Here is a 13,613-nt window from a genome sequence, read left to right as displayed (position 1 = left end):
ATCTTCACTGTAACAATGTTTAATAAGACAAATCCATGATTTCATAACTAAAAGAGTCAGTAGCTCATTTATGTCCCACTATCCCTCAAAGATCAACTCTGGGCAGCTGCTTCCTTCGTGCAGCAAAAAAGCACAGCGCCTTTATTTTTCAAAGAGGTAGCAAACATTCTTCTTCTCTATTTGGACTGAAAACCTAGCCAGCAGCTGGGCCCCATGAGGTCCTTACCACGTGTATTTTAATGCTATACTAAAATAAGGCAATTGGCATTTTCCTGCTTCTCTTTGAGCAAACAAAGGTTTCTGGAAGAGGAAGGTACAGCCCAAACCCTATGCAAAGCTAATGCGACTGAAACGACAAGTTTCACACACTGTAGTTTCAATATCCAGCAGTCATTATCAACAAAGCTTGGAGAGGAAGGGAGTCAATTTAGGCAGCTATGTTTATAATGGGAATGAGAAACAGCCATCAATAATACACTCAAATATTTTAAGCATCCTACTGAACTCTGTTTGCCTATTTTTATTTAAGATGCGTACATGTTGGTCTGGGTGGGGGTTGGGGACCCAAGTTCAATGAGCCTTTCAGAAAAAATTAAGAATTTAAGCAAATACCACTGCTCAAGTAAATACTTCCTTTTACCAAAGTTCTCCACCCAAACAGAACATTCTCCTTTCAGAACATCTAGACCACTGGAATGTGCTATACAAAAGTTACCATTTGTAGTACAGTATGACTGCTCTGCTAAGAAATAACATTGAGAACGTGATTATTCCAACTGCTAGATCTCTTCAAGCTTTCTGAAATGTGCTTGACTGCTCCACAAACAACTATTGCAAGTCATATACCTCAAGTTAAAATCTAATAATCCCTACTCGAAGACAAGTCAAATATGCACAATTACACTCATGACAAGCAAAGAGTTCCTCAGTGTTCTGAATACTTTTCCTACTATATTATAATCCTCTGACGTTCAAGGTCTTCCAGTTGTTTCATATTTTCCATGGTGCCTGGTAGTCACCAGATTAATGTTCACTGAACTCTAATTTTTGCACTTTCAGAGGTTAAATTCTCTTGTTCCCTCACTTGTCTCCAGGGAAAGGTCCTGAGGCATTTATCCCATGCTTAGAGACTATGCTGTCATGTGTCTCACATCTACAAGCCAGGACATACTTGATAAGGCCTGTAATTATGTAACTATGGAATAAGAAAGGTTGGTTATCCAGTCTGGGCCTGCTGGCTATTGCAGGAGCAAGATTAGCAAGTGTATGGAATGACCTGACCATATTTGGAGGCTAAACACTAAAAGGTTTTTCAAAACATAATGCTGGGGATTCAACAGACCCCTATGTCAATCTGAAAGGGACATTCTACCTCAATCAAGGATTGCATGATTGGCCATGAACATACTCATCAAATAACCAGGAGAACTGGCTTCATTTTATTTTCCCTGCATTTTTTTGTCCCAGACTTCTACATAAGAAAGAAGCTCTATCGCTCGTATCTTTGTTACACAATTCCACAGAATTAATAGATGTCAACTATGAACCTGGTGTTATGAAAGGTGCACAGATGTCTAAGACATGGAGCCTGACTGTCCTCAAGTAGACAACAATCTTGTGGAGGAGACATCATCATCGTCCTATAATTTTGCAGGTTAAAATATATTTTTGCAAGTGTTTCCTCAATTAAATTTCCTAGCAACCCTGTGGCACAAACAGAATTTATCATACGCATTTTACAGATGAGGAAATTGTGGGTTAGAGGAGCCAAGGAATTTGCTTCCCAAGTCTAAAGTTCTTCCTTTGCATGCAGCCTCTCTTACACAGATAATCATGGTAAAAGACAAATGGTAAAACATTAAGAAGAAGGTATGAAGAGTGTATTAAACGAGTATAAGCAGAAAAAGAGAAGAGCTTAATCTCCATGGTGGGGAATTTGAGAGTAGTGTGAAAGACGGTGGCTTTTGGCTTTGTCTCCAAGATGGGTTTTAGAGGTCAGGACATTTTCAATCAATTAACATGGGGCGAACAAGTCTAGAGGTGAAAGAGGAATGGAAGGGGAAGGGAAAATGAAATCAGGGCATCCAAACAAAGCCATGAGGTAGGGAAGTTGAAGACAAACAAGGAATCTCGTGTGGGCAGAGCCTGGCTGTGTTAAGGATGCAGCAGTGAGTCAGGCTGAAAAGGTAGGCTTGGTGAATGCCAGGTGGGGTGGAAACTTCTACATGCAGTGCAAAAAGGCTCAGGCTTTTTGGCAGAGGAGTGACAAGGCTGGTTTTATGGTTCAGGTTTGCAGTTTTTCCCGACAGGAGCTCCTGTCATTTTGAGCAAGTCAATTCTTTGTGTGCAGGATCATCCCATTCACTGCACAACATTTAGCAACCCAAGTAGGTCCTTGCCTACTAACTGCTTGTAGTACTTTCCAGTCAAGACAATAAACAATGGCCTTACACATTTCCAGATGCCCTAGGAGGTGGCACTGTCCCCAGGTTTGGAGATGGCTGCCAAGTGTCTACACCAGGTTCAGATGAAGAGAGAAGAAAGGCAAGAAGATTGTATAGAAAAGACTTAGGGGGACTTCCCTGGTGGTCCAGTGGTTAAAACTCCACGCTTCCACTGCAGGGGGCGCGGGTTCGATCCCTGGTTGGGGAACTAAGATCCCACATGCCACGGCCAAAAAAAAAAAAAAAGAAAGAAAGAAAAGATTTAGGAAAGATGGAATGATTAAGTCATAAGTGTGAGTAATGGGGGGCGTGGTGAAAGGAAAGATATGAGAGAGAGTGCAGAGATAGAACAGAATCAACAAGATTTGACTTTTGTTGTTGAGGGAGGGAGAAGAATTGAGGATTAATCCAAGATTTCAAGCTTGTATAATTGAGAGAATGATAATGCCATTAACTAAATTAAAGAGAGGAGAAAACTGGGGGGAAACTACTGAATTCTACTTTTGGCTCACTAAATATGAAACATCTGTGAATCTCTGTGGCAGTACGAGCAAAGAACTGGAAATGTGGATCTCAAGCTCCACATGAGTTAGGCATAAGGAATAAAATAGAGCTAAACGGAGAAATACAGAGATGGAAGTTGAAGGAGCTAAGGAAAAAAATTAAAGGAATGCCTTGTTTTCAACCTATTTTGAAAACTGCCCATTCCCTGTAATAATCCTCTTCAGTTTGCCAGTTAGATAGCATGTAGAGACTGATGGAAGAAAACAATAAAGAGACAGACCGAAAGAGACAACGAAAGACAATGAGAAATCTTTTCTTGGATATCAAGTAAGGAAATGAAAGTACCAAGTAAGGAAATGAAAAAAAAATTTAAGCAAAAACAAGTATCAAAACCCACCAACCCCTGAGCTTCTGTGAGCTTACTCATGGTACTATTCCTTTCTATTTCCCCTTCAAAGAACTGCCTCTACTTTGTGTAATACTCTTTTTCGAAAGCTAGTTAACTGAAAAATATTTTTTCCCCTCTCTTATCAGAAAGCCAAACTGTTGCTATGATAATTATTCACCCCTATTTCCTATTCTAGTTTCACTTTCACCCTGATTCATTTGATTGCCCTCTTAGGGTTCTAAAACTATTTGTTTCCAAACACCATTCTAATAAAAGTCCTGTCTTTAGAAACCCCGTCTTTGCTTCTCATTCCAATCATCTGTAGGTAACTGAGGTTACCCCTCCCTCAACAATAAATACTGGACCTAATATGGATCCTCCTGTAATTTCATTAAATGTTCTCAGCAAGGACTCATGTATAGTTTATTGCAGTCACGATCAAAGTGTGGTCTGTGGACTCCTGAAAACACTTGAGACTCTTTCAAAACTACTTTTATAATAATAATAATAAGTACTAGTAGTAGTAGTAGTTGTAGAGGTAGTAATTTATTGTTTTTTTCACTGTGCTGACATGTGCACTAACGGTGCCAAGGCAATGCTGGGGAAAACTGCTGCAGCCTGTGCATGACTCAAGGTAAGGGAACTCAACTACTCTACTGTCACTGTGCTCTTCACTACCACACACTCACAGATTAAAACAAATGAAGCCAGTTCTGACTTCACAGATCCCCCAAAGAGTCTCATAGATGCCTTCCTCCCCCAAAGTCCAGGAATCACACTTTGAGATCTACTGCTCCAGGGGATTTACAACAGCACAAAAATAGCTCCCTGAGAGAACTGAAAACACAGCAAATAGTTTGACCCATTCCTTTGATCTATTTAGATACAATTCAAAGACAATGACGAGTTATCATTATTTTCATTATTTACGGAACTCTCCTCTGGATATGAGAGTACAGCATGTGGTCTGGGGCAGTCAACCACCAAGAGGCCTCCAAGGATCCTCACTTCCTGGTATTACGCCCTTGGTCAATCCCTGTGTGACTTACAGGATAGAACAGAAAAGATGGTATTCACTTCAGAGATTAGGGTGTAAAAAGATACCTTGGCTGCTGTCTTAGTGTCTGTCTCTGTTTCTCAGATCACTCATTTTGTGGAAAGTCAGCTGGCAAGCTGTGAGCAGCTCTATGGAGAGGTCCATGTAGTAAGGAACTGAGTCTCCTATCAACAGTTACTGAGTGAGCTTGGAAGCAGATTCACCGGGCCCCAGTCAGGCCCTCAGGTGACTGTAGCCCCAGCTGACAGATTGACGGCAACCTCATGAGAGACCCTGAGCCACAACCTCCCAGCTAAGCCACTCCCAAATTCTTGACCCTCAGGAACACTGTGAGATAATGTTATTTTAAGCTGCTAAGTCTGCAGGTAATTTTTACACAACATGGATAACCAATAACTCTCCTTCCCCTCAAGAGTTCAAAATATGGCTTAAAAAAAAAAAAAAGACACAGACATACAAGTTAACAATGAAAGACAATGTGAGTTAAGTGCCAAATTAGTATTCCAGACATAAGCTCGGAACAGGAAAAATTTTTCTGTGGGCTAGAGAGTTGAGAAAAGGTTTCCCAAAGGAGCTAAAACTTCAACTGAGTTTTCAAGGAGAAGCAGGCTTCAGCTAAGTGGATGGGAATACTCTAGAGAGGAAGAATCAAGTACAGCAAAGTGACAACTTGAAAGAGGAGAGCTCTTGGGAAAAGTTGGGAGATGAAGTGGTAATTTAGAAATAAGTCAACTTAAAGAGGGTTTTAAATATAAGACTAAGTTTTTATCTTGTAGGCACTGGATAGACACTGAAGGTTTCTGTTTTTCTTTTTTTAAAATTAATTTATTTTTGGCTGCGTTGGGTCCTCGTTGCTGCACGTGGCCTTTCTCTAGTTGCAGCGAGCGGGGGCTACTCTTCATTACAGTGCGTGGGCTTCTCATTGCAGTGGCTCCTCCTGTTGCAGAGCTTGGGCTGTGGGCGTGCGGGCTTCAGTAGTTGTGGCACACGGGCTCAGCAGCTGTGGCTCGCAGGCTCTAGAGCACAGTCTCAGTACCTGTGGCGCACAGGCTTAGTTGCTCCGCGGCATGTGGGATCTTCCCGGACCAGGGATCAAACCCGTGTCCCCTGCATTGGCAGGCGGATTCTTAACCACTGCGCCACCAGGGAAGTCCTGAAGGTTTCTGAATACAGAAGTAATATAACTAAAGCAGCAATTCTGAGAACTTTCTAAGCGGCTTTCCTCTCCTGTCAATGAACTTTCTTTATGAAAAACCATTAATAAATACAGCTTTTGTGGCCTAAGATAGATCACATCTCAGTCTCACTTTGATGGAGGGATATAAATCACTAATAGAATAAAATGGTATCGGGAATTCCCTGGTGGCCCTGTGGTTAGGACTCGGTGCTCTCACTGCCAGGGCCTGGGTTGAACCCCTGGTGGCGGAGCTAAGATCCTGCAAGGCGTGGGGTGCAGCCGGAAAAAAAAAAAAAAAAAAAGAATAAAATGGCATCTACAAAAATCAATTAAAATGGAGAGTTAATTCTAGAAAAAGTTGGGGCTTCCCTGGTGGCGCAGTGGTTAAGAATCCGCTTGCCAATGCTGGGGACACGGGTTCAAGCCCTGGCTCGGGAAGATCCCACATGCCGCAGAGCAACTAAACCCGTGCACCACGACTACTAAGCCTGCACTCTAGAGCCCCTGAGCCACAACTGCTGAGCCGACGTACCACAACTACTGAAGCCTGTGTGCCTAGAGGCTGTGCTCCGCAACAAGAGAAGCCCGCGCACCACAACGAAGACCCAATGCAGCCAAAAATAAATAAATAAAATAAATTAATTTTTTTAAAAAATCCTAAAAAAAAAAAATTCTAGAAGTCAAAAACTCTAAATTGTCTATTTGCCAAAACATTTTATTTATAATTTTACTACTTAAATTTGTATTTTATAAACAATATCCTTCATGTTCAAAATTTTTGTGTGACCCTAGTCAAATTCAGTGTTTGCTGAACATACACTACGTTAAGATAAAGAGTTATTGCAAAAATTAGTGCTAAGCTCTGGCTACTCCCTAAGCAGGATCCCAGAAAAACCCTCATGTATGCCTTTCCTTTGTTTGCCTCTTACATGATGTCAAATGTTTAAAAACCTAAGCATAACACCTTGACCTCTTTGGAGTAGAGATAGTACAAAAATCCAATGAAAAAGCAGAATACAAAATTATATCACAGTGCCTACAATATATTTAGGCTCATGCTCTTCCCTAATTCTGATTGTAAAATTAATATAAACCCTTATTTAACATTTTCTTCATTAAGAAGTCAGACAAAATACAAGCCTCCAAAGTAGCTTTTGGAAATACGACCACCGGCAGGATGGGATCTGCTTTCACAGTAAATACTTACTGTGTGAGAACCGCTGAGTGATTGGGGTTCCAGGATAAGGGTAAGTCCGACTCTCCCACTGAATGTTTCCTTCCTGGACAGCCTTTATGAAACCATGATAACACTGGTGGGCTACACCTAAAGACAAAAATAACAAAAGCTTCAGCCTGGACTCTTCGCTTGTAAATCAAATTATTAAATCTGCATCTATTAATTGTCTTATCACTTTTATAAGACATAAGTTTCTTTGAGGAACTCCAAATTTCTTTGATTTTTTCATTTAAAGACAGAAAACAGAATCACAGAATTTAAAAACTGGAAGATCTAATCCTTTCATTTTACCAAGGTTAAGTGACTCCCTCAAGGTTACAAAATCAGCTCACACTTAAAATCTGCTCCCCTTTACATCATATCATGAGGCAACACATCAAAATAATTGGTGCTATTTACTCCAAAGCAAAGGGGCTGGGAGATAATTTAGTTTTATGAGAAAAAGCGTGGTAAAACAGTCTCCGGAATATAACAGCTGTTCAGTAAATACCTATGGTTAGACCATGGCAACCAAGTATTCTCCATCTTAAACAAGGAGTAATAATAAGCTTACAGTGGATTATGAAATGATGAATTTATAACAAAGGAAAGCTGTTTTTTTTTAAAAAAAATCCGAGTTTTTACTATAATGCTGGATACATGTCATTATATATATGTTCAAACTCACAGAATGTACACCCTATGTAAACTACAGACTTTGGGTGACAAAGATGTATCAATGTATGAGCGTCAATTGTAAGAAATGTACCCCTCTGGTGAGGGATGTTGAAAGTAGGGGAGGCTGTGCATGTCTGGGGACAGGGGTATACGGGAAACCTACGAACCTGCTCAGTTTTGCTGTGAACTTAAAACCACTCTAAAAAAGTAAAGTCTATTTTTAAAAAAGTGAGAGCTTTATATTTCTGGAACAATCTGCTTTCCCAACACATGAAATTACTTTCTTATTTCAAAGAGAAACATTTTGAATGAAGAGTACAACCAATTTTTATGTATATATATATATATATATATATATATATATATATATATATATAAATTTTTAAATAAATTTATTTATTTATTTTTGGCTGTGTTAGGTCTTCATTGTTGCGTGTGGGCTTTCTCTAGTTGTGGTGAGCAGGGGCTACTCTTTGTTGCGGTGCAAGGGCTCTAGGCGCGTGGGCTTCAGTAATTGTGGCACGTGGGCTCAGTAGTTGTGGCTCGCGGGCTCTAGAGCGCAGGCTCAGTAGTTGTGGTGCACGGACTTAGTTGCTCCGCGCCGTGTGGGATCTTCCCGGACCAGGGTTCGAATCCGTGTCCCCTGCATTGGCAGGCAGATTCTTAACCACTGCGCCACCAGGGAAGCCCCAATTATTTATATTTTGAAAGAGTGTATCATTCTTGAATTTATGCCACCTTAATGGATCCTTAAGCAGGATCACAGAACATATTTTCTAATGATGATCATTATCCCTTGGTTGAACTCACAGTTAAGAAATGGAATATTAAAAAGACATGGCCATTTTTTGGTTTTGAAGAAGCTGGGGGCAGGAGAGGAATAAAGACGCATATGTACAGAATGGACTTGAGGACACGGGGAGTGGGAAGGGTAAGCTGGGATGAAGTGAGAGAGTGGCATGGACATATATACACTACCAAATGTAAAATAGATAGCTATTTTACATTATATTCTCCATAGCAAATGGAGATCAGCTCAGTGCTTTGTGACCAACTAGAGGGGTGGGATAGGGAGGGTGGGAGGGAGACACAAGATGGAGGAGATATGGGGATATATGTATATGTATAGCTGATTCACTTTCTTATAAAGCAGAAACTAACACTCCATTGTAAAGCAATTATACCCCAATAAAGATGTTTAAAAAAAGAAAAAAAAAAGACATGCCCATTTTTAATGTGTGACCATACTGCCAACTACGCACTGGTGAAGTAATACAGATTTGCAAATGCTGAAATGAGGTAAGGCAGTAATGAATAAAAGACAGACACATAATGATTGAGGGGAAAAAAAGCTGTCTTGGCAGTGACTTCCCCCAGAAGATCTAAGAATGCGAGTACTAGGTTAAGGCTCTTCTCTCCTAAAGAAAGATCAAAATGATAAGAACGCCAAATAAAACCTAAGAATAAATTCATATATTTGATTAGATCACCACCCCTTGTCTGTGATTCTCCACCTCTATTTTAGAGGTAAAACCATCTATTTCCACAGTGTAAGGAGCCAATCTCTCCTGAAGAGTCCGTTAACTCTGCAAACAGAAGCAGGCTGTGCATACCAGTATTACCAGTTGGGAGCAGATGAGCACACGGCCCAGCAAGCAGTTTCAACACAGCTGGTCCTTATTAGCTCTCTAGGTTGGACTTTGGACAAATGACAGGGACCCTAATCCTCAGAGAATCACTCTGATTTGAGGAAAAGATTTTAAGACTGATTCTGATCTAGAGGTTTTTCTCTCTCATATCTCTGGCTGCCTTGTTCCCAACAGGAAAGAAAAAATTGATACGACCCTTGCTTTGATCAAAGATTATTCAACTGGCTCGGTCATCTTCATTCAAAAAATGGGCCCTTTCCACCTAAAATGGAATGAAACCAAATAACTGCTATTAATTAAAACTACAGTACAACTAGTAACCTCAACATTTAGTCAAAGTTGAAATCTTGATTAGAAAATGGAGGAGGAAAAAAAAAGAAACTCATTTAAAAAGTAAAAGACATACATAGGGCCTGTTGTGTTTAGAGATAAAATCAAGCAGTAAATGCTTTCATAATCCCACATCTGCCACAATTAGCTACTTTAAGCTATTCATAGTTCGCTATGAGGATTGTAAAACAGTTACAATAGTCCTGACAATAATAAGGGTTATATGAAGGTTAACTATTACTGTCAATCCAAATCCATCCCTACTCTACCTATTCAAGAACAACACAACATACCAGATCAACTCCAAGAATATGCAGAAAAAGAATCCTCATTTTAAAACTGGAAATTGGATTAAATACTATAGTATTCAAGCTGTTCATAAAATTAGGCAGGATAAAGAGAAAAGAAAAATGTACAATGCTAATCGTCTAACACTGAATTTTAGAACCACAATAAATTTAAGGGAGAAAAGAGAAAATGAAATTGGGAGGTAAAAATAAATCATTCAAACAAATTTTAAGTAAATAAATAAAACTTTCAAAAAAAAACTTTCCACTTTCCACAGTACCTTTAATAAGTCGGTACCACTGTTTGCAGACAAGGGCTGCAGTTTTGTGTTCCTGGTATGGTGAGAGAAAGGACAGGATATACTCCAAAACCTCTTCTGGCAGCTCAGACATGGACCTATTATGTCTAGTCTCCTCAACCTCCAATACTGGGCGGGGCTCCTCATCTTGCTCCATTGTCCCTTCCAGCACAGTCTCTTCTTGGTCCACAGCCATGAAACTATCATCTTCACTGTCCGAGGAGCTGGCCATGACATTCCACTTGACAGCTACAGCGGGAAAGAAACAAACATCAGTATACACTGTCTGAAGTTCTGAAATAACTCAGGCAAGGCATCCAAGCTGTTCATGATTTCTTTTAGATGCTCAATCTGAAATCTGTCCTTTAGCACTTTCCCACACCAGTTGTGAGCCACCTTAATTTATCAAGTACAGCTCAAATACCAATGCCATCCCAAATATCTAATAAATCCCTAAAGGCTTCTGATGGTATTTTTTTCTCTCCACTGAAAACCAGAGTGACAGCCGAGTTCTGGTATAACCATAAAACCAAAAAACTTGTTCTCAACAACTCCTCTAACTCAAGGATCTGACTGGCAGACAGCAAAGGGAACAGCAACTAGCTTCCCTTGGCCAGTAATATGATTCAACACCTCAAACTTAGAAGAAAAAACTAACTGTGGGTCCTAAAAGAGTAAAAAGAACATTCTGAGGATATGGGAATAAGAAATGACAGGTTTTTTAGCTTTTATACAAGGTAATTCACTTAAGAGGACAATAAATATTTCAATAACAGGCTTAACTAGCTATAATACCAAACACAAGGCAATATTTATATTAGAAAACATCATAACAGATCCAAGGAGTGAAAAACTGGAAATAATACAAATGCCCACCACCAACAGAACAGGTAGATTGTGGTACATTCACACAACAGAATACTATACAGCAAGGAACCACAGATACACACATGGGTGAATCTCTTAAACATAATACTGAGCAAAGAAGACAAAATAGTACATACTACATGACCATGCTTATATCAAGTTCAAAACCAGGCAAAATTAATTTATGTTGTTGCAAGTGAGGATAGCGGTTACCAAAGGTAACGACTGGGAGGCTCCTGGGGTAGTGGTAAAGCTTCCTGATTGGGTGATGGTTACACAGATGTGTTCAGTTTGTGAAAAATTCACCCAGGTGAACACTTAACACACTTCTCTAAAGTTTACCAAAATAAGCCACTATTAACAGTTACCTCTAGTGGAGATTAATTAATTTTTTAAAAAATATTATGGGTATTTTTAAATGTCTTTGTGCTACCTGTATTCCCTGAATTTTCTAGGAAGAGCACAAGTTAAAACACACACAGATGGACTTCCCTGGTGGCGCAGTGGTTAGGAATCCGCCTGCCAATGCAGGGGACATGGGCTCGAGCCCCGGTCCGGGAAGATCCCACATGCCGCAGAGCAACTAAGCCCGTGCACCACAGCTACTGAGCCTGCGCTCTAGAGCCCATGAGCCACAACTACTGAGCCCGCGTCTAGAGCCCATGCTCTGCAACAAGAGAAGCCACCGCAATGAGAAGCCTGCGCACCACAATGAAGAGTAGCCCCTGCTCACTGCAACTAGAGAAAGCCGCATGCAGCAACAAAGACCCAGCACAGCCAAAAATAAATAAATAAATAAATAAATAAATAAATAAAACATACACAGAGGCAGGTAATTCATTTATACCACACCAGTGATGTTTCATGCAAATCCTGAGGTAAAAACAGTACAATGTTCAGGAAATAGGGTGATTTATGTAAGAAGTGTGTCACAGGTTAGATTCTAGAGGAAGCAGATGCTAAAATAAAATTAGGAATGAAAAAGGTTTAATGGGGAGAACTCTTACGAGAAGAAAAGAATAGGATTTAGCAGGAGGAGCCATCAGACCATGAGGCAGATCTGACAAAGCCTGTCCAACAGAGAGCTCGGGAGCAAGGACGGCCAGCAGAGGACTCCAGAGCTGGGCAAGAAGGTGAGGCTCTTAGATCACTGCTCTGCTCACCACCACTGCCTGCCCTGAGAAGAGCATGACCTTGTTTCCAATGCTGTGGCAGACCCTGAAAGGACTAACAGCTTTCTTTTGCTACATTCCTTACAAACAGGCAGCAAGTCATTTCTTGAAGGGGCATCTGAGTTCATTCTATAATTTGTTAATACATCTATTCCCTTGACCATACACACCTACCCTGATCATTCACTACGCCATCCACCTTACAAATTTCCAGCATTCCCTCCAGCACTAACGAGAAGGATAAGAAATAACAGGAAGAGAAGAGTGACCCTGAAATATACTTTGGGGCCTAGAGAAAGATCTGAAATGTTCCAAAAGGTGAGGGGCGGGGGTGCGAGGAGAGCAAAGAAAAGAAACCTCCAACCTCATCTCTACCGCTCCTGTAATTCACATACTAATTATGTACAGCATCTTAAAAACTGGAAGAATGATCACATTAAGAAAAACATGAGTCAAAACTCATGAAATTGCTCCCAACATAATTTATCCACAAAATTAGCTCATGATACTGCAATGTATCCTAGCAAAGTGGCTGCTAGAATCTTGAAGATGATGAACAACGGGTGGCTAATTAGAAGTAGGGGAGGGACGTCCCTGGTGGCACAGTGGTTAAGAACCTGCCTGCCAATGCAGGGAACACAGGTTCGAGCCCTGGTCCGGGAAGATCCCACATGCCACGGAGCAACTAAGTCCGTGCGCCACAACTACTAAGTGCGCTCTAGAGCCTGTGAGCCACAACTACTGAGCCCACGTGCCATAACTACTGAAGCCTACACACTCTAGGGCCTGCGTGCCACAACTACTGAGCCTGCGTGCTGCAACTACTGAAGCCTGTGTGCCTAGAGCCCGTGCTCTGCAATAAGAGAACCCATCGCAATGAGAAGCCCATGCACCGCAACGAAGAGTAGCCTCTGCTCGCCACAACTAAAGAAAGCCCACGTGCAGCAACGAAGACCCAACGCAGCCAAAAAAAAAAGGTAGGAGAGTAGCCTAAATCCCCCTATCTGGGGGAGAGTGGTGGCGGCAGAGGGAGGGCAGCAGCAATTCCCTCCATTCCTCAAAAGTAGAGAAGTATTGTGATAGGTTCACTATAAACTGTGTTAAATAAAAAATCCTTAGCCACATCTGCCCTATTTTCAGTGAACTGTTTTTCCACATGCTTAACTTGCTAGAGGAAGGCCTTTCCATTTCTAGCCCTAACTCCTACCCTAAAAAGAACAGTTACATATCAAAATGACTATACTACCCAAGGCAATCTACAGATTCAATGCAATCCCTATCATATTACCAATGGCATTTTTCACAGAACTAGAACAAAAAATCTTAAATTTTGTATGGAGAAACAAAAGACCCTGAATAACCAAAGCAATCCTGAGAAAGAAAAATGGAGCTGGAGAAATCAGGCTCCCTGACTTCAGACTACACCACAAAGCTACAGTCATCAAAACAGTATGGTGCTGGCACAAAAACAGAAATATAGATCAATGGAACAGGATAGAAAGCCCAGAAATAAACCCACACACCTATGGTCAATTAATCAATGAC

At 40.8% G+C, this 13,613-nt stretch overlaps 1 protein-coding gene across 3 annotated transcripts in view; it reads right to left on the bottom strand.

Moving 5' to 3' along the window:
- FBXO42 (F-box protein 42) overlaps window positions 1-13,613 on the bottom strand; it is a 112,850-nt gene that overhangs the window by 36,529 nt on the left and 62,708 nt on the right. For 2 of the 3 annotated variants that reach the window (XM_073795439.1, XM_004311442.4), the window contains exons 2-3: window positions 10,012-10,278; window positions 6,778-6,894 (exon numbers count right to left, since the gene is read on the bottom strand). In XM_073795439.1, the coding sequence (XP_073651540.1) occupies window positions 6,778-6,894; window positions 10,012-10,261 (367 nt within the window). In that variant the 5' untranslated portion in view covers window positions 10,262-10,278. The remainder of the gene's footprint in view (window positions 1-6,777; window positions 6,895-10,011; window positions 10,279-13,613) is intronic. The other variant, XM_073795442.1, reaches the window with a different exon arrangement.

Source organism: Tursiops truncatus, chromosome 1 (genome assembly GCF_011762595.2).
Source record: "Tursiops truncatus isolate mTurTru1 chromosome 1, mTurTru1.mat.Y, whole genome shotgun sequence".
Lineage (NCBI taxonomy): Eukaryota > Metazoa > Chordata > Mammalia > Artiodactyla > Delphinidae > Tursiops > Tursiops truncatus.
The sequence above is the reverse complement of the archived record's forward strand: the minus strand, read 5'-3'. Positions and strand labels throughout refer to the sequence as shown.